We start from the raw sequence: 24,324 nt of genomic DNA on the forward strand, positions 1-24,324 counted from the left end.
TCTTTGCAGGTGGTGTACGTCTATACACGTCCGTTATTCGAAGTTTGGATTATCGAAATTTATCAAACACGTGATTATTTTATTATTATTGATTTAACAACTAACACGTCCAAACACTAGAACTGCCAAAATGGTCATTGAGGTTTGGTCACTTTTGTCACTATATACCCCTCTAAACCTTTTACACATATAAGCCATCACCACTTTGGTGGGGTGGTAGAGGCTTTGTGTCTCTTGGGAAGTGACCAGGGTTCAATTCCTAGCATGAGGTAAAATTTGGTGTAATTTAGGAGTAGTGTAATGTAACATTTGTTTAAAAAAAAGATACTTAATATACCATACTTACTGATTTTAATTTATTTAATTACATAAAATTAAAATAAATAGATTTTAGAATGAGGATAAAGTAGAGGTATAAAAAAACCTGTTTAGGAATTCAAACCATTACATAACCCGTCACCACCTCCTAAACCGGTTTGCCCCAAACCGATTTGAACCCTTCACAAACCGCTAGTTCGTATATCAGTTCAATATCTCATTCACTGAAAGTGGTTTGGACTCGTCCCGATTCGAACAACCGATTTTAACTGACTTCAACCCGACTCAATTTGAACAACCGATTTTAACAAGTTTAACCGATTACCCGATCCAAATCATTTAGTACATGTTTGAATATTTTCCCACTAAAACCAATTTATAACCCGAATCAGTTTTCCTAAAAACCAATTTTGCCCAAAGTTGACCCAAAAAACCCCATTTGTATATCCATTTTGCCCAAAGTTTAACCGGCACCAGTTAGAGTAGTGGAAACTCTTACTGTGGAGGGGAGGAGAGGAAGAGGCAGACCCAAACTGACATGGGATGAGCAGATTAGGCATGATTTACTAGAGTTGCATCTTTCTGAGGACATGGTCCAAGATAGGACTTCGTGGAGGCGTAGGATTAGGGTTCAGGACCTCTAGAGGGTATTACAGTAAGGTCTTAGGTGTATTTTAGGGACGTAGGTTTTTTATTCCCTTAAGTGACTTTACCGGTGATTGTCTCCTTGTGTTATGCCCAAATGATGGTGTGCTATTATACTTGATTTACATTGTATTGTGTCACTCTTATCACTTTCTTGGTATTGGTGGCTTCTTTTTCTATATTCTATATTCTTTGACTTGGTATTGGCATGCGGTTCGTTTTGGAGCTGAGGGTCTCTCTGGAAGCAGCCTAGGCAAGGTCTGTCTACATCCCACCCTCCCCAGACCCTATAAGTAGCTTTGCTATTTGTGGGATTTACTGTGTCGGACTGCAAAAATGGTGACGGTGATCGGAGAAGAAATCCGGCTCACATCCGTCGAAGACCGCCTCAATAAATCCTCTCTCTCCTGCCAGGTAACCTTCTATCACATCTTCACTGTTTATATTGTTGTAGATGCATCACTTTACACGCAATTTGTTATTTTTGTGGCGATTTTGACAGGTAGGGTTAGTAATCGGGAAGATAAGTACGAGTTTGGATAGAGGATTTGTGTTCGATTTAGTTCCGACGCCGGTAAACGACGCCGGAGAACCAGCTTCTTGGATTGTTGAGGGTAAAGAGGATAGTAATAAGAAGAAAGGGGGATCGAAATCGAAATCGCAATCACAATCGAATTCTTTGTCGAGTTTGTTGGTTGATAAGGATTGGGTTGCTGAACATGCTCGTCAGGTCAGGGTTTATAAGTTTGCTGTTGCTTAATCTATTAAAATTTAATTAATCGCTAGTCGGTACCCCACCGCTTGACTAGCGCCTCACGCTTTTTAAACTATGATCATTTGATTCACTACTTAAAATGTGCGTCTGCGGTTCTTTAAATTGGTATTGTATGGAACGCCCCTCCCACACACACAAATAAGGTCATTTAATACCTAACCATTTTTAAGTAGAGGAATCCAATCGTAAGTTAAAAGTTACGAGAACCACAAAGTTACTTGTACATTTTGCTTCAACTATGATGCATAAGACAAGTATGTGCCCGTCTGCCTCAGTATTCCGCGATCTTTCTAACACTCATTATGTTTGTCAAGCTCTATGTACAAGTGCCTTATGTGATTCTTGCGTTTCTCTATTTATAATTGCATCTGTATTGAACGCGTTCATATATATATATATATATATATATATATGTGTGTGTATGTATGTATATCTGTTTTTGATATGAAAATTTAGTAATCTGAATCTGGGTATCCTTTTGAATGGTGAACAGGTTTCAAGAATGCTAGTTGGCGGTATGAAGGTAGTTGGCATTTACATATCGGTAAATGAAAGCTTGTTCAAGAATTCAACTTTAGTGCTTTGCCAGGTGTACATTTCATTCTACCCTGTTTCATCTTATTCATACAATAGCCGACAATTATGTCTGGTTGGCGGGTTGTAATTAATGAACCCAAACATGACCAATACATTTATTCGTGTCAAAGACAACCAAACCTAGACACACTAAAAACCATGCAACATGAACACAACCCATATAACCTGTTTATCTAAACGGGTCAAACAGGATGTGTCAAACTTATAAGTTATATGTTATTCAAGTTTTTTAATTCTAAAGTTAAACGAGTTGACCCATTTAGCTTTGGTACACCCCGAACACGAAGTTAGACTGGTCAACCCAAAACACAACCCGCATTATTAAACTGGTTAGACTGGCCAACCCAAAACCTGAACATCTTCGTGTTGGGTTGTTTTATGGTTTGGGTTGTGTCAGGAATTGCAATTCTTATACATTTACACAGACATAATTGTACCTGCAGACTGTTAAAGGGGTTGCAGATGCAGCACTGATAAGAGATTCTAATTGGGACGAGAGACTGCTTATTCACATCAGCTATAGTCCAAGGAGGTAGTTGGTTTCTTACATATTCTCTACTCATTTTTTGGCTTTAACTTTTAAAAAGCGCGCCTCAGGCACACACGGCTATATGGAAAACGCCCCAGTGCCTTGAGGTGGCGTCTCATGCACATCTGGGTCAAATTTGGTCCAAGGGATGATAAGATCATGAACAATTCACTTGATAAAAAGATAAATATATAAAAGCGATGAGAGAGATGCAACTTCCGGTTGTACAAAAAGCATATTGGTTTGTACACAGAGCAACGCCTCATGTGCTCTCGCTTTGCTTCTTGGCTTCGGGATCTAAACGCGTCACCCTTATTAAAGCCATGCTTCTTTTTTTCCACGTGAAATTGTGTTCTTGTATTAACATGGTATCATATAATCTTGCTTAGGTGGACATGTAAAAACTGCTCTTTGTCTTCAAATATAACCTCAAGCAGCCTACGCCCCTGTGATTTTAAAATGGGAAGAGTTTTATCTACCCTTCAGACGTTTAAATGTATTTACAATTTCGATATAAGGTAAAGTTACAGATTTCTGACATTGCGTTACTTGTTAAAACAAGTTTATTACTAATTGGTGTTGGTAACTTGTGATCGATATAAACTGTCTTTTCCCAGGCTTCCGATATTTCGTAAGAATGCTTCAAGTTCTGGAAGTTTTGCTGGAATTGTTCGTGACATAATATCAGGTCATGCCGAAGAACTTAAGGGTGCAAAGGCTTTGATTGATGGGAATTTGGTATGTTCTTTTTGGCATTAAAAGAAGATAGATTATTATTTTTGCGGTTATACATTCGGTTCGGTTTTATGGCAAAACCAAAACCTAAATGTTCGGCCTTCGGTTTTTGAAAACCATTCAGGCCTGGTTTTTCGGTTTTAGCAACGAGGTTCGGTTTTTCGTTTTTTTGGAACAAAATTATGTAGGATTTAAAAATAAAAAGTGTAATCCAAGATTTAAGAATCTTTCTTAGATGTTTTACATTATGTTAGTATATTTAACCTTTTTAATTAATATTGTTCACATAAACCTAACCTTCTAATTTATTTTCATCTTTCTCAAAAGTTTTTATTAAGACATTTTCTTTTATAATACTTTGAAATTCATTTCATTTTTATGTTAAATTTTGTCAATTCTTGTAGGTAATGGATAAATAATTTCAAAGATAAATACCCAAGTTAATGTTCTTATTATAAATACTTAACATCCAAGAACAAAAATTAATAACTTCTAAATCAATATATAACAAACATTAAAAATATGATGTTTTGGACTTTTGGGTTATTTGGTTCGGTTCGGTTTTTTTCGGTTTTCATAAAACGCAAAACCGAAACCAAACCGTATAGGATATGTCGATTATTGGTAAAGATGGCTGATATTATGACATCACATTTTTAAATTGTAATTAGCTTTTTTGATACTGATTCGAAACAGGATAGATTCTCTTAGCATTGGATTTTAAAACAAAGTCATTCGTATATGATTGTTAAACTTTATAGTACAAATATGTGAGTGCACACACATATTTGTACATCAGACTGTGTGCATTTCGTACTCTTCTATATCAGACTGTAGACCTTTGATGTGTGACCTGTCTTCATCAGGCTTATGTACCGTGTTAGTTACCTAATTTTCTGTAAAAAAATATACAATTCAACCCTAAAAGTTATATCAAAGTTTTGTCTATCTTATTTAGGTGGATGTGGATGAGCAGTGCGCATCCGATGGTGTGCATGAAGTTGAATTTCTTATCCCTTTCACGCAGCATACATCTTTTCGAGGTACCAAACAGGCTACAAGTTATAAAGTCAACCAATGTGTATTTATAATGCATACCTTCTCATTGTTAGGGCTGTGCAATGGTTCAGAACCGGACCGAACCGAACCGCACCGAACCGGAACCATTAAATGCTAACCGGAACCAGACCGTATTTTAAGGTTCCAGTTCGGTTCGGAACGGGGTTAAACGGTTCTCGTCGGAACCGATTGTCAATTCCTATAATTAACAACTAAATAAAAACAATTAAAACAATCAAACCGTTTAAAACATATAACTAAGTTCCAACATCCAAAGTTCAAACCATCCAAAGTAAAAGTGGCAACAATAAAATGTTTCAACCATAAAATGAAAGTATACAATGTAAAAAATGGAAGTTAACTAAATTTTTTTTAGTTAATCATCACAAAAACTTCATTCAAAGGTTATGTAAAAACTATTTTATATTCTTTAATCCTAAAAACATATTTTTTATATAATATTTAAAGTTTAAACCCAAACTGGTTCTGGCGGTTCTTTTAATGGACCTATCGGTTATAACCGGAACCAAACTGGGAACCATTTTCTCCCATATTTAAGAAATGGAACTGGACCCTAAATACAATAATACAGTTCGGATTTGGCGGTTCCGGTTCGGTTAACCGTAAATTGCTCAGCCCTACTCATTGTTGTATGTTAACTTTCAGAATACTATTGGCATAATATTCAATGCATTAAATCTATATCCATATATATTTTTCAAAAAACGTGGTCAATAAGTGTTTGGAGGTCAACTCGAACCCATTCTGAACCCTTACCACACCCGCCCCCACCTATTCTCTGTCTTTATCATCGTTCTAACATGTCACTTTTGTTTTTTTAAGCACACAGTAAAGAGGACGTTGTTGGAATATTAGTGTTCACTGGCTCCATCTGTTCCTTTGCATACTCAAATTCCAAAGAACCAATTTCACAAGCTTTGGCTGATATAAAGGTGTATAAGACGGGCCTGCAATTTTCCTTCAATCTAGTGATCTAGTTTTACTTATTTTTTTTTTCCAACGGTTTTTCTGTTTTTTTTTTATGTTTTTGTTTAGGGAGACATTATTTCAAGTCTACACAGCAGATTAGATGTCATTTGTGACGAAACCGATGGGCAAATGGATTCGGTTGCAGATGGTAGTGGGGAATCAGTGAATGGAGTTTTGAATCAGATTCCTATTCCGCAACTTCAGCTGCAGTTATCAAGGTCAGATAGTTGTGATGCAATGTTAATGTATTCTAATTGGACGGTAACGAATGGTATTGAAGAAGTATTTGCTTATGAATGGGTTGAATTGGGTCATGTTTCAACTCTTTTAACAGGCCAAACGGGTCAGAAGTTACCCAAAGTGTATATGTAATTACAAAACCCCTAAATTGTTTTTTTATAAGTTCAGATTAATATTGAGATAGTACAACTTTTGTAATCATATTTGACATAAAACTATTTATTCAAAAATTACACATGTACGTATATCTGGCACTATGATCTTTTGTTACATCGTATTTTGACATGATCTGATGATTAGGTTTTTCTTAAAAATGTTGTTTGATTATTTTGTTAACAGAAACAGATGCAGTCTTTCTTTCCCTCGAAGAGTTTTTGTTCCCTGGCTGGGTGATACATATATATGTGACTACATACAACCTTCTGAAACACTTGAGGTCTCTATTTATATTATACACATCTAAAATAAGCATATTTTCCGTTACGAGTTTGGATAAACAATTGTTTGGTCATTTTCCCACCTTTAATTAGAATCTTTAAGTTGCGGGAAGACTGTTCTAAGATACGAAAGTATTAATGTTGATATTTGGCAAATTATGTTTTCTAGGTTCTGAAAGACCACTGTGTTGAATTATTGTCGATGGAAGCTCCAACCGACACATCAACGATTTTGGAACCAGAAGGAGAATCAGTAACACTGTCCACCAGTTCTTTTTGGGAAACAGTAATACCACAGTCCCCAGAACTCAAACCATCATCCTTAAACAACAGCAGTGATGACAAAAGTTCGGTTTCCGGGAGACATTTAGATAAATCGAGTAATGTTAGCATCTTGGGTGCACTTTTGGTTCTTGTTCTATCTATTTTAGTTGGTGTTATGTTCTTTGTTTTCAGGACCTAATGATTCGTTTATCATATGTTTTCCTGTGTGAATTAGAACTATTTTTTGTTGTGCTATACTTACATGGTGGATGTTAGTATATTTCAAGTAATCATCTTCGTTAAAGCTATTTTTTTATTTACATGGACATGTTTCTAATAGTAATTGCTAACATTGTACCACATGCATGTGTATGTATGTGGCCGCTTTCACCTGTTGGATATAATGTTCAATTGTCGATTATAATTCAATGTTGCTGTCAAGGTACGACCCAAAGAGTTACACTTTGGGCAACGAACATATAACGGTGTTTTAATCGTTAATCACCGGATCACGAAAAATTAAGCGTAATGAAAGAAACAAGTAATTATTTGGAATAATTACGGAGGGGCGATTTAAACATTATAATTAATATGTTAATTATAATATGTGTATAATTATTAATTATTAGATAATTAAAGAAAACAAGAGATATTGTTATAATTATGAGATAATTATGAAGGAGTTGTGATTAGATTACAATTCTTAATCCTTATTTTAAGATAAAAGATATATGTATATCTTTTAATAAAAAGAAGGACTTTTCATAATTTTATATAAGTCTCGATTTTGGATTCCTAAATGGTTATCAAAAAAAGGTGGATACGGTACTTTAAGTAGTTGAAGCATCATATGGAATTTGAGTTGGTGGATGGTTGTAAGCTTTCAAAAGTTCCAAAAGAAACAGAAACTAAATATAAATATTTGCTGTTTGCTTGAACGTCGAATAGAGAAAAAGGAAGAGAATAGCAAATTGACGGTGAAGTTTTAATTGATCCTAGTTTCGATTACGCAAAAAGGTAAGTAAAGTTTTTGAACTTTATTTTTCTTTAGTTTAAAGGTTTCGTTTGAAATTGTTTCAAACGAACAAATATGATTTCGTGATCAACGATCATCTAGCGAGATCGTTCGTTGAACCAAGGTGTCTTTCTTGGATGTCATGATTCTTTAATTTTATTATAACCTATTTTGATTGTAATGAGATCACTGGTGGAAACGGTTTAGAACCGAACCTCGTGTACATGTTTTCCGCTGCGTTCAGTTTGTCAAACAAACTGACTAAAATTATTTTCCAATAGTTACACGAAATTTCCAACAGTGGTATCAGAGCCACCTTACAAATCAAAGTAGGTTATTTTATAGATGTGTTTGTAGATCTATAATATAGTTATAGGATTGCATGCTTAAAATCGAGTAGATTTGGATAGGATCCTGTCACGTATACTAGTTATAGGCAAGTTTTATTAAGGCCAAACATGAACACTTGTCAAAGTACTCTTGACAAAATATTTGGCCTTAACCTATTTCGTTTAGCTTAATGATCGTAGTATGCAAATCCGGGTCTAGAATCGTTTTTCATAACACGTGTACTAAATTAGTTTTTGGAGCTACACGCGTTAAATTAGTTTAAAGAAAAACGAATATATTAAAATAATTATTTTTAATATATACCAAACTAAAATATTAAAAAAAATGTAACTAAACACTTTATTTTAAAAATAAAGTTAAAATTTTGTTAAGTCTTTTCGTTACAATATCTAAAGGAAATTTAATTTTTCTTTATATTAAAGTTTTTTTTTGGATTGGATCTTAGATTAAGTGGGAGCACAAAAGGGTTTGTGCTACACTTAATGGGCTCGGTTCACGTTCTTGGGCTCGAACGAACCGAACATATTATGAACCCGGAATTGCATATTTATTTATTTATTTTGCGTTTTGCTATGAGATGTTTATTACGCCATAAAATTAATAACTAATACACGATCATTAAAACGACAATTTTAATAAAAGGTTTATTAAGTATTGGATAGGTAATTAAAATAAACAGTTTATTTTAAAATACAAAAATCAAAATTGGTTTTACAAAAATTAAAAGTTAATTTGAAAACCGTAATTAATAAAAGTTATTAATTAAAATAAATTTGCGACACGACCAACTTAGATTAAATAGGGTATTTAAAATTAATCGGTCGAGTGATTGAAAGGTGTTTCAAGTCGTCACAAATTAAAACGTAAAATTGACTTTTACAAAGGAATTGTATAGCCTATGTTCATGCCATAGGCCGTACAAGTATTTTAAAACGACCCGAACTGGTAATTTTAAAATATAACCCAAACTAAAATCGATATTCTACGCCACCCTGAATTAAGAACACCCGAACTGATCTATCCGAACCCCTGGTGCTAGTGTTTACCCTGCATCCAGGCCTACGGTTTTGGTTAGGGGTAGTTCCGCGATTTCCATGCTTACATGGGCCGGGCTACGGTTCTTATTTGAGGACAAATATCACTTTTGTGACACGAGAGCGAATGTTAGTGTTTACCCTGCATTCGTCTTCTACGGTTGTGAAAGTGGGCGTAGTTGGGGTTAACGTACCAATGCTTGACAACACTCGTCATGCGACCCCAAACCGAGAATTGTGTAGCTGACACAATTGGTGATCGTCACCTACCCTTCAATCTATGCCAGTGAAGAGTGCTAAGTCCATTCACTGAGTTATGGGGAGATGGGATCTCATCCTAATTCCTAAAATTTGTAAATCTTGGGTCAAAATTGAATTAGGTTAATGCATGAAAATTACTAATAAAATTTTCTTCTAAATTCTACAGATGTCTACAAACAATTCTGATAACACCAAATTCTCGCTTAAGTCCATCCTTGAAAATGCTAAACTTGATAATTCTAACTTCATGGATTGGTACCGCAACCTGAAAATTGTTCTCAGGGCGGAGAAAAAGGCTTATGTCCTTGAGGGACCAATTCCCGAAGCACCTGCTGCTACTACGGGTCCAGCCCGTAGGACATGGGAAAAACATGTTGATGATTCCCAAGATGTGACATGTCTTATGCTTGCTATGATGATTCCAGAACTTCAGAAGAATCTGGAAAACTTAGGAGCATATGAGATGAGTGAGCAGCTGAAAAACATGTTTCAGCAGCAAGCTCGTCATGAGCGTTTTGAGGTGATGAGATCTCTCATTACATGTCGCATGCAGGAAGGTACTTCGGTCAGTGCTCATGTACTGAAAATGAAGTCTTTCGTTGATCAACTGGAGCGTCTGAACGCACCCCTTAGTAATGAGTTAGCTACGGATGTGATCCTTAACTCGCTACCCAATTCATATCATCAGTTCGTAATGAACTATAACATGAATGGGTGGGAAAGAACGATCCCAGAGTTGCATCAGATGCTAAAAACTACTGAGACAAACATCCCAACTAAGGGCAATCCAGTGCTGGCGATCAGGGAAGGAAGAATTACCAAGAAGAAGCAATTCAAGGGAAAAGGCAAGGCGAGTAAGCAAGACAAGGGCAAAGGCAAAAAGGTTGCCACTCCGAAGGCAAAGCCTCATAAAGATGCCAAGTGTTTTCACTGTGATGAGATCGGGCATTGGAAGAGGAATTGTCCCAAGTACCTGGCTGAGTTGAAGCTTAAGAAGCTGCAGATTGGAGAATCCTCAGGTATACATGTTATTGATCTATTTTCCTTTTCGAGCAAATCTTGGGTGTTTGACACTGGATGTGGTTTTCACATTTGTAATGATTTGCAGGGACTAAAAAGGATTAGGAAGCTGAAGCAGGGTGACTTAGAGCTGCACGTTGGGAACGGGCAGAAAGTTGCTGTGAAGGCAGTTGGAGAATTTATTCTTGAATTACCTTCTGGATTGTTTATTACATTAGACAATGTTTTTTATGTTCCTAGTTTGACTAAGAATATTATTTCTGTTTCTGCTTTAAGAGAACAAGGTTTTAATTATGCTTTTGATATTGTTAATGGTAACATTTCTGCATTTTTAAATGGCGTGTTCTATTTTGAGGCTAAGCCTCACAATGGTGTCTATGAAATAGATACTTCTAACAATAGATCAAATAATATAGTATGCTCTCTTTCCTCTAAACGTGTTAAAACTAGCTTTAATCAAACATATCGTTGGCATTGTCGTCTTGGCCATATTAACATCAATCGCATGAGGAAGCTCCAGACCGCAGGGATTCTAGAATCCACGGGTCAAGAGACTTATGATTTATGCGAATGTTGTCTAAGTGGCAAGATGACTAAGGCCCCTTTTACCGGAACTAGTGAAAGGGCCAAAGACCTGTTAGAACTCATACATACTGATGTATGTGGTCCATTCAGGACTATGTCAAGGAACGGGGAAAGATACTTCGTTACATTTACTGATGATTATAGTAGATATGGATATGTTTATCTTATGAAGTTTAAACATGAAACCTTTGAAAAGTTCAAAGAATTCCAAAATGAAGTACAGAATCAACTAGGGAAAACGATTAAGGCACTTCGATCCGATCGAGGTGGTGAATACATTAATCAAGAGTTTGATGAACATCTCAAGAAGTGTGGGATTATATCCCAACTAACTCCACCCGGAACACCACAACTCAATGGTGTGTCTGAGAGGAGAAATCGAACCTTATTAGATATGGTTCGATCAATGATGTGTCGTACAAACTTACCACACTCCTTTTGGAGCTATGCTCTTGAAACTGCTACACGTCTTGTAAATATTGCTCCTACTAAAAAGGTAGAAAAGACACCATATGAGATGTGGCATGGTAAACGACCTAAAGTCTCTTACCTTCGCATATGGGGATGTAACGCTTATGTTACCAGTGAGTCTTCGGACAAACTTGATCCTCGCGGTGAAAAAGTTGTTTTCATTGGATATGCATATCCGGTTGGTTATTATTTCTATAATCCTGCTGAAAATAGAGTTTTCACTAAGCGTCGAGGAACATTCCTAGAGGATGAGCTTATGGCGCGAGGAATTGGAGATAATCTTGTGGATCTTGAGGAAATTCGAGAACCACAAATTAATCAACCAATAGTCGAATCTGCCTCTCAACAAAATATTGTTGAACCTGAACCTGAGAGGATTCAGGAATCTGATGTAACACTAGGCGTCCGCAGAAGTACGAGGGATCGTCATGAACCTAATCGGTATTCACCTGATAGGTACATCTTGATGATTGATCAAGAAGAGCCCTCAACCTACAAAGCTGCAACTTCAGGTAACGAATCTGAAAAATGGCTCGAAGCCATGGGCGTCGAGATGCAATCCATGTATGACAACCAAGTCTGGGATTTGGTTGAACTTCCTCCCGAATGTCGGACTGTAGGAAGTAAATGGGTTTTCAAGTTGAAAACAGACATGGATGGAAATGTGCAAACTTATAAGGCTCGGTTGGTTGCTAAAGGATTTACTCAGACTCAAGGAGTTGATTATGAGGAAACCTTCTCGCCAGTAGCCATGCTTAAGTCTATTAGGATTCTACTTGCCATAGCTGCGTATTATGACTATGAGATATGGCAAATGGATGTCAAAACCGCGTTCCTAAATGGACACCTTACAGAAGATGTCTATATGGAGCAGCCTGAAGGTTTTGTAGATCCTAAGAATCCAAAGAAAGTTTGCAAGTTGAATAAATCCATTTATGGATTGAAACAAGCATCTCGAAGCTGGAATCTTCGTTTTGATCAGAAAATCAAACAATTTGGTTTTATCAAAAACGAAGATGAGCCATGTGTTTACAAGAAGGCAAGTGGGAGTTCTATTACTTTTCTAATCCTGTATGTAGATGACATACTTCTCATTGGAAACAATATCCCGATGCTGCAGGACGTTAAATCCTGGCTTGGTAAATGTTTCTCAATGAAGGATCTTGGAGAAGCTGCTTATATTCTAGGAATAAAGATTTATAGAGATAGATCTAAGCGGCTACTTGGACTTAGTCAAAGTACATATATTGATAAGGTCATTCGACGTTTTTCAATGCAAGATTCCAAGAAGGGTCTCTTGCCAATGGCAAGTGGAACCGTACTAAATAGTCATCAGTGTCCCAAATTGGACAAAGATAAAGAGGATATGAAAAAGGTTCCATATGCCTCTGCTATCGGTTCCATCATGTATGCCATGTTATGTACTAGACCGGACGTATCGTTTGCTCTGAGCTTGACTAGCAGATATCAACAAAATCCTGGTAAAAGTCACTGGATTGCTGTGAAAAATATCCTAAAGTACTTAAAAAGAACTAAGGATATGTTTCTGATATTTGGCGGTTTGGAAGAAGAGCTGAAAGTAAAATGTTACACTGACGCAAGCTACCAAACGGATCGTGACGATTCACGATCTCAGACAGGCTATGTTTTTACTTTAAATGGTGGTGCTATAACTTGGAAGAGTTCTAAGCAAAGCGTGGTGGCCCAGTCGACCACTGAATCAGAATATATAGCGGCTTCAGAAGCTGCTAAGGAGGCTGTTTGGATGAAAAAGTTCATTGCTGATCTCGAAGTTATACCAAGCATACAGAAGCCTATCGAGATATTTTGCGACAATACAGGTGCGATTGCTCAGGCAAAGGAACCAAGGTCGCATCACAGCACGAAGCATATTCTCAGAAAATTCCATTACATACGGGAAGTTTTGGAAAGAGGAGACATCGTAGTAGAGAAAATTGATACTGATCAGAATCTAGCGGACCCGTTTACTAAGCCTATACCTCAAGTGAGACACGAGAAGCATGCTGATTGTATAGGTCTTAGATATGCTAGACAGTGGGTCTGATTTTGTAATTTAGTAATTTGGTGCATTTTGAACTGTAAACAGTATTTTATGTTTATTTGAATTTAATGGTTGAATGTCTTTTAAACTATTATATTTGTGTTCAAATATTAGTACGTTAGGTATCTATGAATATTGTATTTTAAAATGTCCGTAGTCTATCAGATTCGTGAGAACCAATCTGGTAAAAGACTATTGTGAATTAGATGGTTGATCCATATAATGGATACTCAAAGTGTTGAGAACCATATTCACTGATATGATTAGTTGAATCATATTGGGCGTAACTCGTTTCAAAATGATCTTCATGGATCTTAGTCATAAGACGTTTTGAATAGGTACGATCATTGTATCCTTAGACCTGCGGTACATACTAGAACTAACTTAAATGAATGGTTGCTCTTTGATTCTATCTAACGCTGTACGTAACTGGCAGTAATAAGGATAGTTTTGGGAATGATCTGAAGTTTAGTGGGAGTTGTTTGTAGCCAAAGGGATCTGTACTTCTATACTTAGAAGAAGAACACTCTGGCGCCTTTCGTTGATTTGAACTGGTGTTGAACGCGTGGCCACGCTCGAACTAGTAATAGTTTGATAAACCACTTACAAATCAGGAACGAAATTAGAAATGGTTGAATAATATATGAGAATGAATTCGATCCATGTCTCATGTTCAACAAGTGTTCAATACAGAGGGATAAATGAGTCGATAACCAGGGCTATAGTATTTGCATAATCAAAGGTTTGATTAGTGCAAAGAATTAGTTGACATAAATATGTCATACCTTGCCGGGGGCAATATGATGCAGCTAGGCACCCACTATTGTCTACATTGAAACTTAATCGGCCAATCGACCAAGTGGGAGATTGTTGGATATAATGTTCAATTGTCGATTATAATTCAATGTTGCTGTCAAGGTACGACCCAAAGAGTTACACTTTGGGCAACGAACATATAACGGTGTTTTAATCGTTAATCACCGGATCACGAAAAATTAAGCGTAATGAAAGAAACAAGTAATTATTTGGAATAATTACGGAGGGGCGATTTAAACATTATAATTAATATGTTAATTATAATATGTGTATAATTATTAATTATTAGATAATTAAAGAAAACAAGATATATTGTTATAATTATGAGATAATTATGAAGGAGTTGTGATTAGATTACAATTCTTAATCCTTATTTTAAGATAAAAGATATATGTATATCTTTTAATAAAAAGAAGGACTTTTCATAATTTTATATAAGTCTCGATTTTGGATTCCTAAATGGTTATCAAAAAAAGGTGGATACGGTACTTTAAGTAGTTGAAGCATCATATGGAATTTGAGTTGGTGGATGGTTGTAAGCTTTCAAAAGTTCCAAAAGAAACAGAAACTAAATATAAATATTTGCTGTTTGCTTGAACGTCGAATAGAGAAAAAGGAAGAGAATAGCAAATTGACGGTGAAGTTTTAATTGATCCTAGTTTCGATTACGCAAAAAGGTAAGTAAAGTTTTTGAACTTTATTTTTCTTTAGTTTAAAGGTTTCGTTTGAAATTGTTTCAAACGAACAAATATGATTTCGTGATCAACGATCATCTAGCGAGATCGTTCGTTGAACCAAGGTGTCTTTCTTGGATGTCATGATTCTTTAATTTTATTATAACCTATTTTGATTGTAATGAGATCACTGGTGGAAACGGTTTAGAACCGAACCTCGTGTACATGTTTTCCGCTGCGTTCAGTTTGTCAAACAAACTGACTAAAATTATTTTCCAATAGTTACACGAAATTTCCAACATCACCGTCACGGTCGTCATAACCTGTTTTGATCCAAACCTAAGGTCTGGCACAACTTCTGTTTTGCCAATTGGATTGTGGGGTCTTTCGGATTCAGATTATGGTTGTATCAAGATCTCATAATCAGTTTCAAAACTTAAATCTGAAAGGGATTTAGGACCATGATGTTATGTTGAAACATGCTATGTTCTCTAGGGTGGTTGGTGGCAATGATGACTGTTTGATTATGGACTTTAGATATTGTCTGGTGAGTGTTTTTCTTCATAGTTTCTTTTATTCCCTTGTGGTTTGTTTCTTTGTTTTGTGGGGTTGTCCTACAAAACACAAGAAAGATCCAAAACTCATAACCCCTTTTGAATTCTGGTTTCTCTAGAGGTGAGATTGCATCAACTAGCTTGCTGGCATTTTCTTGAAAGAATTTACAATTGCAAAAAAGGCAACAAGAAAGCATTAGACCTTGAGGTTGTCCCCCGACTCGCAAGTGTTGATAGTGCGAGTAGAGTTTATCCTCTTTTGTTAAATAAAGGGGAGTCTTTAAGCATTAGGAATAATCAAATTGCTGCAATCACCAAAGCGTTATCGTCGTCTTGTGGAAAGAAGTGGTTATCACAGGATTATTCGCATTAGCATCTTCGTTGTCTAGTTATGGTGTTCCTTACTGCATAGAAGCGTTTGTATCAAAGACATCAGGAAGTGTGAAAGTTGAAGGATCAAAGGCATATGTAGCTCAATCACCATGGATACAAAGTGGAAAGATTGAAGATAAGATCTTGTTTGCTAGGGAGATGGAAGAATCACACAAGCCGGTAAGACACTGATATGAACCCAATGAATGCTTAGTGATGACGTGGGTAGCTCAAACTTAATAAACTGGTTAAAAGTGCAATATAGCTTAAAGGGTAAAATGGTCCGGAAGACGACCAACTGTAGTGAACAGCAAAAAGCATGAAACAGTGACACGTCTCATCACACTTTATGTGTGACTTCTCCCACTCAGCCGCAAAAGAGCATGTGGGAAGTGACACTCTTTTACCCGTAGGTCCGAAGCCTTCAACCTACCAAAAAGGGGAAGCTCCTCACTGCATTCTTGGATCACTAGTCAAAGGTTTCCTTTCATGGCTGATTTCTTCTCTATAAATAATAACACTTGTCCATTTGATCAGCTATTCCTGAAATCTCATTCTCTCCCTCTAGAACTTGTGCTTTACTTGTTCTGTTCTTCACTCACTTCAACACTACCACATTGCATGCAAACATTTTGGGTTGAGTCCCCTTCAATCCAGAATTCAAAGCAATCAATAGTAAGTGATCCGACCCCAGGGGCGGACCTTTAGTTATGTGGGGCGTAGCCCGGGCTACGGCTCAAGTTTTTACTAGTAGTGTTAAATTTTTTTTTTTCAATTTTTATATATAGGACACCCCTGAACAAGTACGAGGACACCCTTCAAATTTTTTTTTACAAAATAATAAGATGTTGGTAAGCCCAAATAAGTAAATAATAACACATTAGGTAAGCCCAGATAAGTAAATAATAACACATTTGCTAAGCCCAAATAAGTAAATAATAGCCCAATTGAATGATTATTGATTTGGGTAATTGGGCGGCAAGTTTTACCACTGTTGGATGTCGAACAGACGTGAACGGACAAAGAGCCAACAACATTGAACGAACATCAGTGGCACTTCGACTTCGGCAGATCATTGAATGACCAGACGTGAGAGACGTCGTCTCCAAAAAACGAACGAACGGAAGTACATAATCTGATAATCGGCACTTGAACTTCGGCAGGTTTGTTCGATTTCGAACAGAAAATACAGGTTTGTTTCGATTTCGAACAGATTGTTTGATTTATAATTGTTACTTGTTTGTTTGATGATAATTCATTTCGAACAGGTTTGTTCGATTTCGAACAGAACTACAGAAGTCAGAAGATAATCTTCGAAATCGAAGTTCGAACAGAATTGGCACTTCGGCAATCGGCAGCAGCGACAGAAAAAGAATTCAGGTTTGTTTGATGGTTGTTATTTGTTAGTTTGATTGATAATTGTTCGAACAAGGTTGTTATTTGTTAGTTTGATTGTTCGAACAGGTTGTCACTTGTCAAGACGGATTTAAGCAATCGAATGGGCCAAGAATTTTTGAACAATGCTATGGTTTGTGCGGTCGAAAAGGATTTTTTACGTGAAGTAAAAGACGAGGATGTGATGGAACGATTTTAAGCAATGAAAAAAAGAAGAGGACAAATCTATTAGGTAATTGTTTTACTTTATTTATTTATTGTCTTTTTCTTTAATATTGTATGATTGCGCGAAAATTTTTTTTTTTTTGGGATACCCCTGAGTTGATGTTCTAGTTCCGCCATTGTCCGACCCTACGTATTGCATACGTGGGGGGACCCCGCGACCTGCATTAGGCTAATCGGGACTCTTGAACCCTTTTGCCCAGCCGGTCTAACCACTATCCTTGGTCTTATATTTGTTGTAGGAACACTTAAGGAAGCGGGAACAGTTTCAGCCATTCCATCTATTCCCACCTAAATGTAGCTTAAAAAGTTAGTTTCCTACATTTTAATTCTCGTCTTCTTGTTATATGTTTATCTGAGTTTTACTTGTAATAGGAGAATTGCCCTTCTTGAATCGGGCCGACTTAATTTTACAACTTTCAATTTCCCGTATCTATCAGACATTCTCAAGCGACTTTATGGAGCTTGTAGTTGCACATAAATTATACACGATTTGCACTCTTTTTTTATAGCTGTTAACATTTAACTGCCTGTTTCTTCTGTCCACTCTTCTTAGGCTATAGGATGTGGTCATGACCCTCATGACCACCATGACCCTCCATGTTAGTGCCATGTAACTAATCTTTAATCCACCATCCAAAACCACTACCCTAAAGGTATGGTCATGACCCAAACCATTAGCCCCTTATTTATTATCTTTGTCTAAACAAAAAGGAAATGATTTGTTAAAAAATGGAAAAGAGGACCATGGTTGCCATGGTTTAATCCATGCAAACCATGGTGGATCAATCAAGGGGGTGGTGTAGCCTTCCATTCATGTTGCTAGATGGCAAATCATGTCCCAAACATGATCCCCACACCCTATAGCCTTATATAGTCTTTTTATTATTGAAATACGTTTAATAGCTTCCATCAATTTAGTACAATTCCATCAAAAACCTTAGTGAATTTGATGAATGTTTTAATAATTTGATTCACAACTCTAATAAGCCTTGTGTTCTTTAAAGCTGCTGCTGCCAATTGGAGATTTAAGGTCGCTAGTGCACGGTGGAACATGATACGTTCAAAAATGACTACATGAGTTTGTGGTTATTGTAGACTGTTGGTTAATATATTTGTATTTAATGTACCGATGTATATCTCCTATGTATTTAGGGTGACGGGTCAGAATGGGTTTGGGTTAGAATGGGTCAATCTAAAAACAAGTGTAATCTGATTCGGGTCAGAACGGGTGCTGACCAAAATATGTTCGGGTCATAATGGGTTCTGACCAAAATAGGTTTGGGTCAAAACAGGCCGATTTCATATGGTATTTTAACGTATATAAACTTAAATGAACGGATATAAACAAACATATATGAACGGAAGGATACAAATAAACGTATATGAACGAACAAAGGTGAACGTACATGAACTAACGTAACATGTGTCCGTGTTCTTTCTTTCAATTTAATAAACAAAAGAGTGTGTTCTCTTCTGTTTGTTATAAAATATACGAACTTCTCGTCAAACCATTCATATCATGAGGTTTGTTTACTGGACTATTTTATTATTGACTTTATGTTCTTTTCTACTGTTGCTTAACTTACAGCTCATCTTGACCCATTGCAAATTTACCTTCTACAAGTCTCTACCCACTTTAACCCGTAGAGTGGGTCATTTGGATTATTTTGAACCGCTGGAATTGGCAGGTTAGCTCTAGGCTTGATCCTTATTTATTATGTACATTGTTAGTTAGCTATACATCTTCCGGTCCTGCATCCAATTGCACATCCCTCTTTTTTTTTCTTCTGTTTGATCATGGCTGATGGAAAGAAAGTGTCATGAGCCAAGTCCAAGACTTGCAGGTTATCCTTCATGATATTCATGCGGAAGGAATGATGCTCAGCGAGACATTCCAAGTTGCTGCAATGATCGAAAAACTGCCACCAAGTTGGGTTGATTTCAAGAACTATCTCAAGCATAAGCGAAAAGAGATGACCATCGAAGATCTTGTTGTTCGTTTTCGGATTGAAGAAGATAACAAAGTGGCCCTAAAAAGGTTGATAGTCCTGAAACTGTGAATGCCAATCTTGTTGAACATGGGCAATCTTCGAAGGGAAAAAAACAGTGGAAAGGGAGGAAAGAAAAGTCATGGGAAACGCTCCAACCTTGGTCCTAAGGGGGGAGTTGGGAAAAAGAAGTTCCTTGGAACTTGTTACAATTGTAAAAAACAAGGCCACAAGGCTAGCGAATGCAAGCTTCCCAAGAAGAAGGAAAATGCTCAATAAGTGCACATGGTAGATGAAGTCGATAAGCTTGTTGCCATGGTCACAGACCTATCAATTTTGTTCACGGAAGTGAATATAGTTGGGCAAAATAACAAGGATTGGTGGGTTGATACGGGGGCTACCCGACATGTGTGCTTTGACAAAAGCCTTTTCAACACATTCAAGGAGGTGACTAATGGAGAAAAGGTTTTCATGGGAAATTCTGCCACGGCAGAAATAAAAGGCGAGGGTAACGTGGTTTTGAAGATGACTTCTGGAAAAGAACTCACATTGTCCAATGTGTTGTATGTTCCAGAAATTCGTAAGAACCTTGTTTCGGGGTGGCAGTTGAACAAGTTTGGGTTCAAAATGGTGATTGAGTCGGATAAGGTCGTGTTGACCAAAAATGGTGTGTATGTTGGTAAGGGCTATGCTCTAAATGGAATGTTTAAACTCAATGTAATTGTCGTGAATGTAATGAAAGAAAACGTTACTAGTTCTACTTACTTGATTGAGTCTTCTTATCTTTGGCATGGTAGACTAGGTCACGTAAATTATAATTCCATTCACTGTTTAATCAAACTTGATTGCATACCAACATTCGATATCGACTCAATTAATAAATGTGAAACTTGCGTAGAAGCAAAACAAACAAAATCGTCATTCAAAAAGGTTGAACGAATCACCGAACCCCTCGAGATGATCCACACTGATGTGTGTGATCTAAAAGCAATTCCTACTCGTGGTGGGAACAAGTACTTCATCACGTTTATTGATGATAGTACAAGGTTTTGTTATGTGTACTTACTTAAGAGTAACGACGAGACTGTTGACAAGTTTATCTTGTTCAAAGCCGAAGTTGAGAATCAACTAAATCGGAAAATCAAAATCGTAAGGAGCGATCGAGGAGGTGAATATGTTTCACCTTTTATTGACATATGTGCAAAAAGTGGAATCATCCACGAACTCACAGCTCCTTACTCCCCTCAATCAAATTGCATAGCGGAACGGAAAAATCGTACCTTAAAAGAAATGATGAATGCCATGATGATAAGTTCTGGTGTAAACCAATACATGTGGGGGGAAGCAATCTTATCGGCAAATTATGTGTTGAACATGATACCCAATAAGAAAAAGAATGTAACGCCTTACGAATTATGGACGGGTAAGAAAGCACCATATAAATCCTTGAAAGTGTGGGGGTGTCTAGCTAAGGTGGTGGTCACACCACCTAAGCGCCTACTAATAGGTCCCAAAACGGTGGATTGTGTACTTATAGGATACACCCGTCCTTATGGTCCTTATCGTTTTGTTGTGCATGATTCCAAGAACCCTGGAATATGCAAAGGCACCATAATCGAATCTAAGGATGCAACGTGGTTTGAACATGTGTTCCCATGCTTAGATAGAAGTAAACCGAGTTCTTCTAGACCGGTTGAGGAAATTGTTCCCAAGGGTGTAGTTGAAAACGATGAACCTCGAGAACAATCTAAGAATGAGGAAGTTGAAATCAGGAAAAGTAAACGACAAAGGACTGAAAAATCCTTTAGTCCTGAGTTTCTTACCTATATGGTAGAAGATGAACCTCAAACGTACCAACAAGCGGTACATTCCTCAGAAGGACCTCAGTGGAGGGAGGCAATCAAAAGTGAGATAGACTCTATCTTACAGAACCATACTTGGGAACTAGTGGATCTTTCTCAAGGATGTAAACCATTAGGATATCGATGGATCTTCAAGAAGAAGATGAAACCAGATGGAACCATCGATAAGTACAAAGCAAGGTTGGTGATCAAAGGACATAAACAGCGAGAAGGTTTAGATTACTTTGATACATATTCGCCAGTTACGCGAATAACATCCATCAGGTTGGTGCTTGCCATTGCCGCCATTAGAAATTTGGAAGTTCACCAAATGGATGTGAAAACAGCTTTCTTGAATGGAATTCTAGAGGAAGAAATCTACATGGAGCAACCCGAAGGCTTCACAGCTATTGAGCAAGAAAAGAAAGTGTGTAAACTTGTGAAATCCTTGTATGGATTGAAACAAGCTCCAAAACAATGTCATCAAAAGTTTGATCATGTCATGCTTGATGCTGGGTTCAAAATCAATGAATGTGACAAGTGTGTGTATGTGAAGGACACATCTGATGGATATGTCATTTTGTGTCTATATGTAGATGATATGCTCATTGCTGGAAGCGATGACAAAATCATAAAATCTACAAAGAACATGCTAAAAGCAAGATTTGACATGAAAGACATGGGTCTTGCAGATGTGATTTTGGGGGTCAAAATCACGCGAACCCAAAGTGGACTCGTTTTAAGTCAATCCCACTATGTGGACAAAATTCTTGAGAAGTTCAATGCAAATGACTCTAATGAAGCTAGAACTCCACTTGACACAAGTCAACATCTAGCCAAGAATAGAGGTGAACCCGTAAACCAGTTGGAATATTCAAGAATTATTGGTAGCTTGATGTATCTTATGAGTTGTACTAGGCTAGACATAGCATTTGCTGTGAGCAAGCTAAGTAGATACACAAGCAACCCAAGTTCAATGCATTGGAACTGAATCACTCGGTTGCTTCGCTACTTAAGATACACTCGGGAATACGGGTTGCATTATAACAGATATCCAGCAGTTATAGAAGGACACTGCGATGCAAATTGGATATCTGACACGAATGATTCTAGACCAACAAGTGGGTATGTATTCACACTTGGAGGTGCAGCGCTATCTTGGAAATCATCAAAACAAACGGTTATTGCTAGATCCACGATGGAATCTGAGTTCATTGCTTTAGATAAAGCAGGTGAAGAAGCAGAATGGCTACGCCAATTTGTTGAGGATATACCAAGATGGCCTAAGCCGGCAACGGCCATTTGTATACATTGTGATAGCCAATCGGCACTTGGCAGAGCTCGTAGCACAATGTATAATGGTAAGAACAGACATATCAGACGTAGACATAATACGATATGACAACTAATCTCTACAGGAATTATCACTGTTGACTACGTGAGGTCAAAGGATAATATTGCGGATCCGCTGACAAAAGGACTAAGTAGAGAAGGGAGTTCGTACAGACGTCGTCCATGGGAATGGGACTGAAGCCCTTGAAAAATGAAGTTCATATGATGGAAACCTAACTCAATAGACTGGAGATCCCAAGAATTGAGTTCAACAGGAAAACCTAATTGTATGAATAAGCGAGGTCACTGTGGGGGGGATAACCCTACACATTTAATAAGGTAGTCTATTATAAAGATTAATAAACTTCCTAGTCCATTCCTAAAGGTGACAAGTGTGAGGCTAAGCCTATGGCTTTTAATGAGCTCAAATAAACAAAAGAAGCAAAAAGACAGCTAAATCTAACACAAATGCAACATATAAAATACATCAATTGTGGCATAAAACTAACCCTTTTTTAGTACTAATGTTGGAAAAAGTGTGTTTTTGTCTTCCTTTTGTATTTTCAGGATTAAATGAGCTCAAATAAACAAAAGAAGCAAAACGACAGCTAAATCTAACACAAATGCAAGAAAAGGAACAAACGTGGCATGCTCGACCCCCTTACAGCATCTTCCCAAGCAAAACAAGAAGAACAGAAGGCTGAACACGCCCCGTGCTCAGTGAGCACGGGGGCATGCCCAAGTGTCAGCAGAAAAGACAAAGTTGTAGAAACTTCCATCGCCCACCACGGGGCCGTGCTCAGCGGACACGGGGCCGTGGTCAACTATAGGATTCGCAGAATCCAGGCAAATCTTGATAGTACAGATATGCTTCTGCACACGGGGTCGTGCTCAGCGGACACGGGGGCGTGGTCAACTAATGCAGACAAACTGCAATTAATGAATAAAGAGAGAAGGATGGACACGGGGCCGTGCCCGAGCTTCTGTTAAGCCTATAAATAGGAGTGCTTGGATCACTTGCAACTCATCCCTTGGCACACCACCTCTCTCACACTTCACCCACCACCCACCACCATCACAACACCATCATCCACCACAATCATCCATTGTCCATCATAGAGTGTGTGAGCATGGTTGTAAAACAAGGTTTCCAAGGCCGAGTACTCCCCGAGTAGTCGCTACAAGGTAGGCTGCCGAGGCGACTTTCTCTAACTCCGCCTAATTACTCGGAATCGATCAAACGCGGTCAAACTCGGCCAAAATCAGATCTAGTAGGTTAATTTGGGCCGAGTTTGACTTAAAAAATAATAAAATATATATTATATGACTATCATATCAAATAATGAATATGATTTTCATGTATTTTGTTATAAATATAAGTAAATTTATGTTATTAGACATATATTTAATTTCCGAAAACTAATTTCTTTATAATTTAACATGTCCGAGTACTCCCCGAGTACTCTCCGCCTATGTCGAGTACTCTCAACTCCCCGGTCGACCGACTAGGGAGCGCCTAGTGACTTTTGCAACCATGTGTGTGAGTCGTCTCGGGATCCAAGATTGATCGTAAGAGTTCTTGACAATCAAAGGCCATGTTTTCCTAAGTCTCTTACATCACTTGGTGAAGACAAGTGTTTAGTGTAATACTTTTTATTTTTAATCTTTTCGCACTTTTTATTTGGTTATGTATTAATGACTTTAATAACTAGTTTCTTATGTTGAAGGTGATTCTTCCT

At 37.3% G+C, this 24,324-nt stretch overlaps 1 protein-coding gene across 1 annotated transcript; it reads left to right on the top strand.

Moving 5' to 3' along the window:
• Positions 1 to 1,203: 1,203 nt before the first annotated feature.
• LOC110928864 (protein odr-4 homolog) lies at positions 1,204 to 6,897 on the top strand. Its single transcript, XM_022171911.2, has 11 exons — positions 1,204 to 1,377; positions 1,466 to 1,693; positions 2,232 to 2,327; positions 2,779 to 2,867; positions 3,254 to 3,382; positions 3,482 to 3,602; positions 4,558 to 4,642; positions 5,502 to 5,611; positions 5,715 to 5,866; positions 6,228 to 6,324; positions 6,495 to 6,897. The coding sequence occupies exons 1-11, from the start codon at positions 1,300 to 1,302 to the stop codon at positions 6,786 to 6,788; spliced, it is 1,479 nt and encodes a 492-aa protein (XP_022027603.1). The 5' UTR covers positions 1,204 to 1,299; the 3' UTR covers positions 6,789 to 6,897.
• The last annotated feature ends 17,427 nt before the right edge of the window (positions 6,898 to 24,324 follow it).

This window comes from Helianthus annuus, chromosome 3 (assembly GCF_002127325.2).
Source record: "Helianthus annuus cultivar XRQ/B chromosome 3, HanXRQr2.0-SUNRISE, whole genome shotgun sequence".
Taxonomy (NCBI): domain Eukaryota; kingdom Viridiplantae; phylum Streptophyta; class Magnoliopsida; order Asterales; family Asteraceae; genus Helianthus; species Helianthus annuus.

Excerpts from the sequence above, each read along its gene's own strand:
- LOC110928864 (XM_022171911.2), top strand. The coding sequence starts at position 1,300 with ATGGTGACGGTGATCGGAGAAGAAATCCGGCTCACATCCGTCGAAGAC. Across the intron at positions 3,603-4,557 it reads CTTTGATTGATGGGAATTTG|GTGGATGTGGATGAGCAGTG; the intron begins GTATGTTCTTTT and ends TATCTTATTTAG. Across the intron at positions 5,612-5,714 it reads AAGCTTTGGCTGATATAAAG|GGAGACATTATTTCAAGTCT; the intron begins GTGTATAAGACG and ends GTTTTTGTTTAG.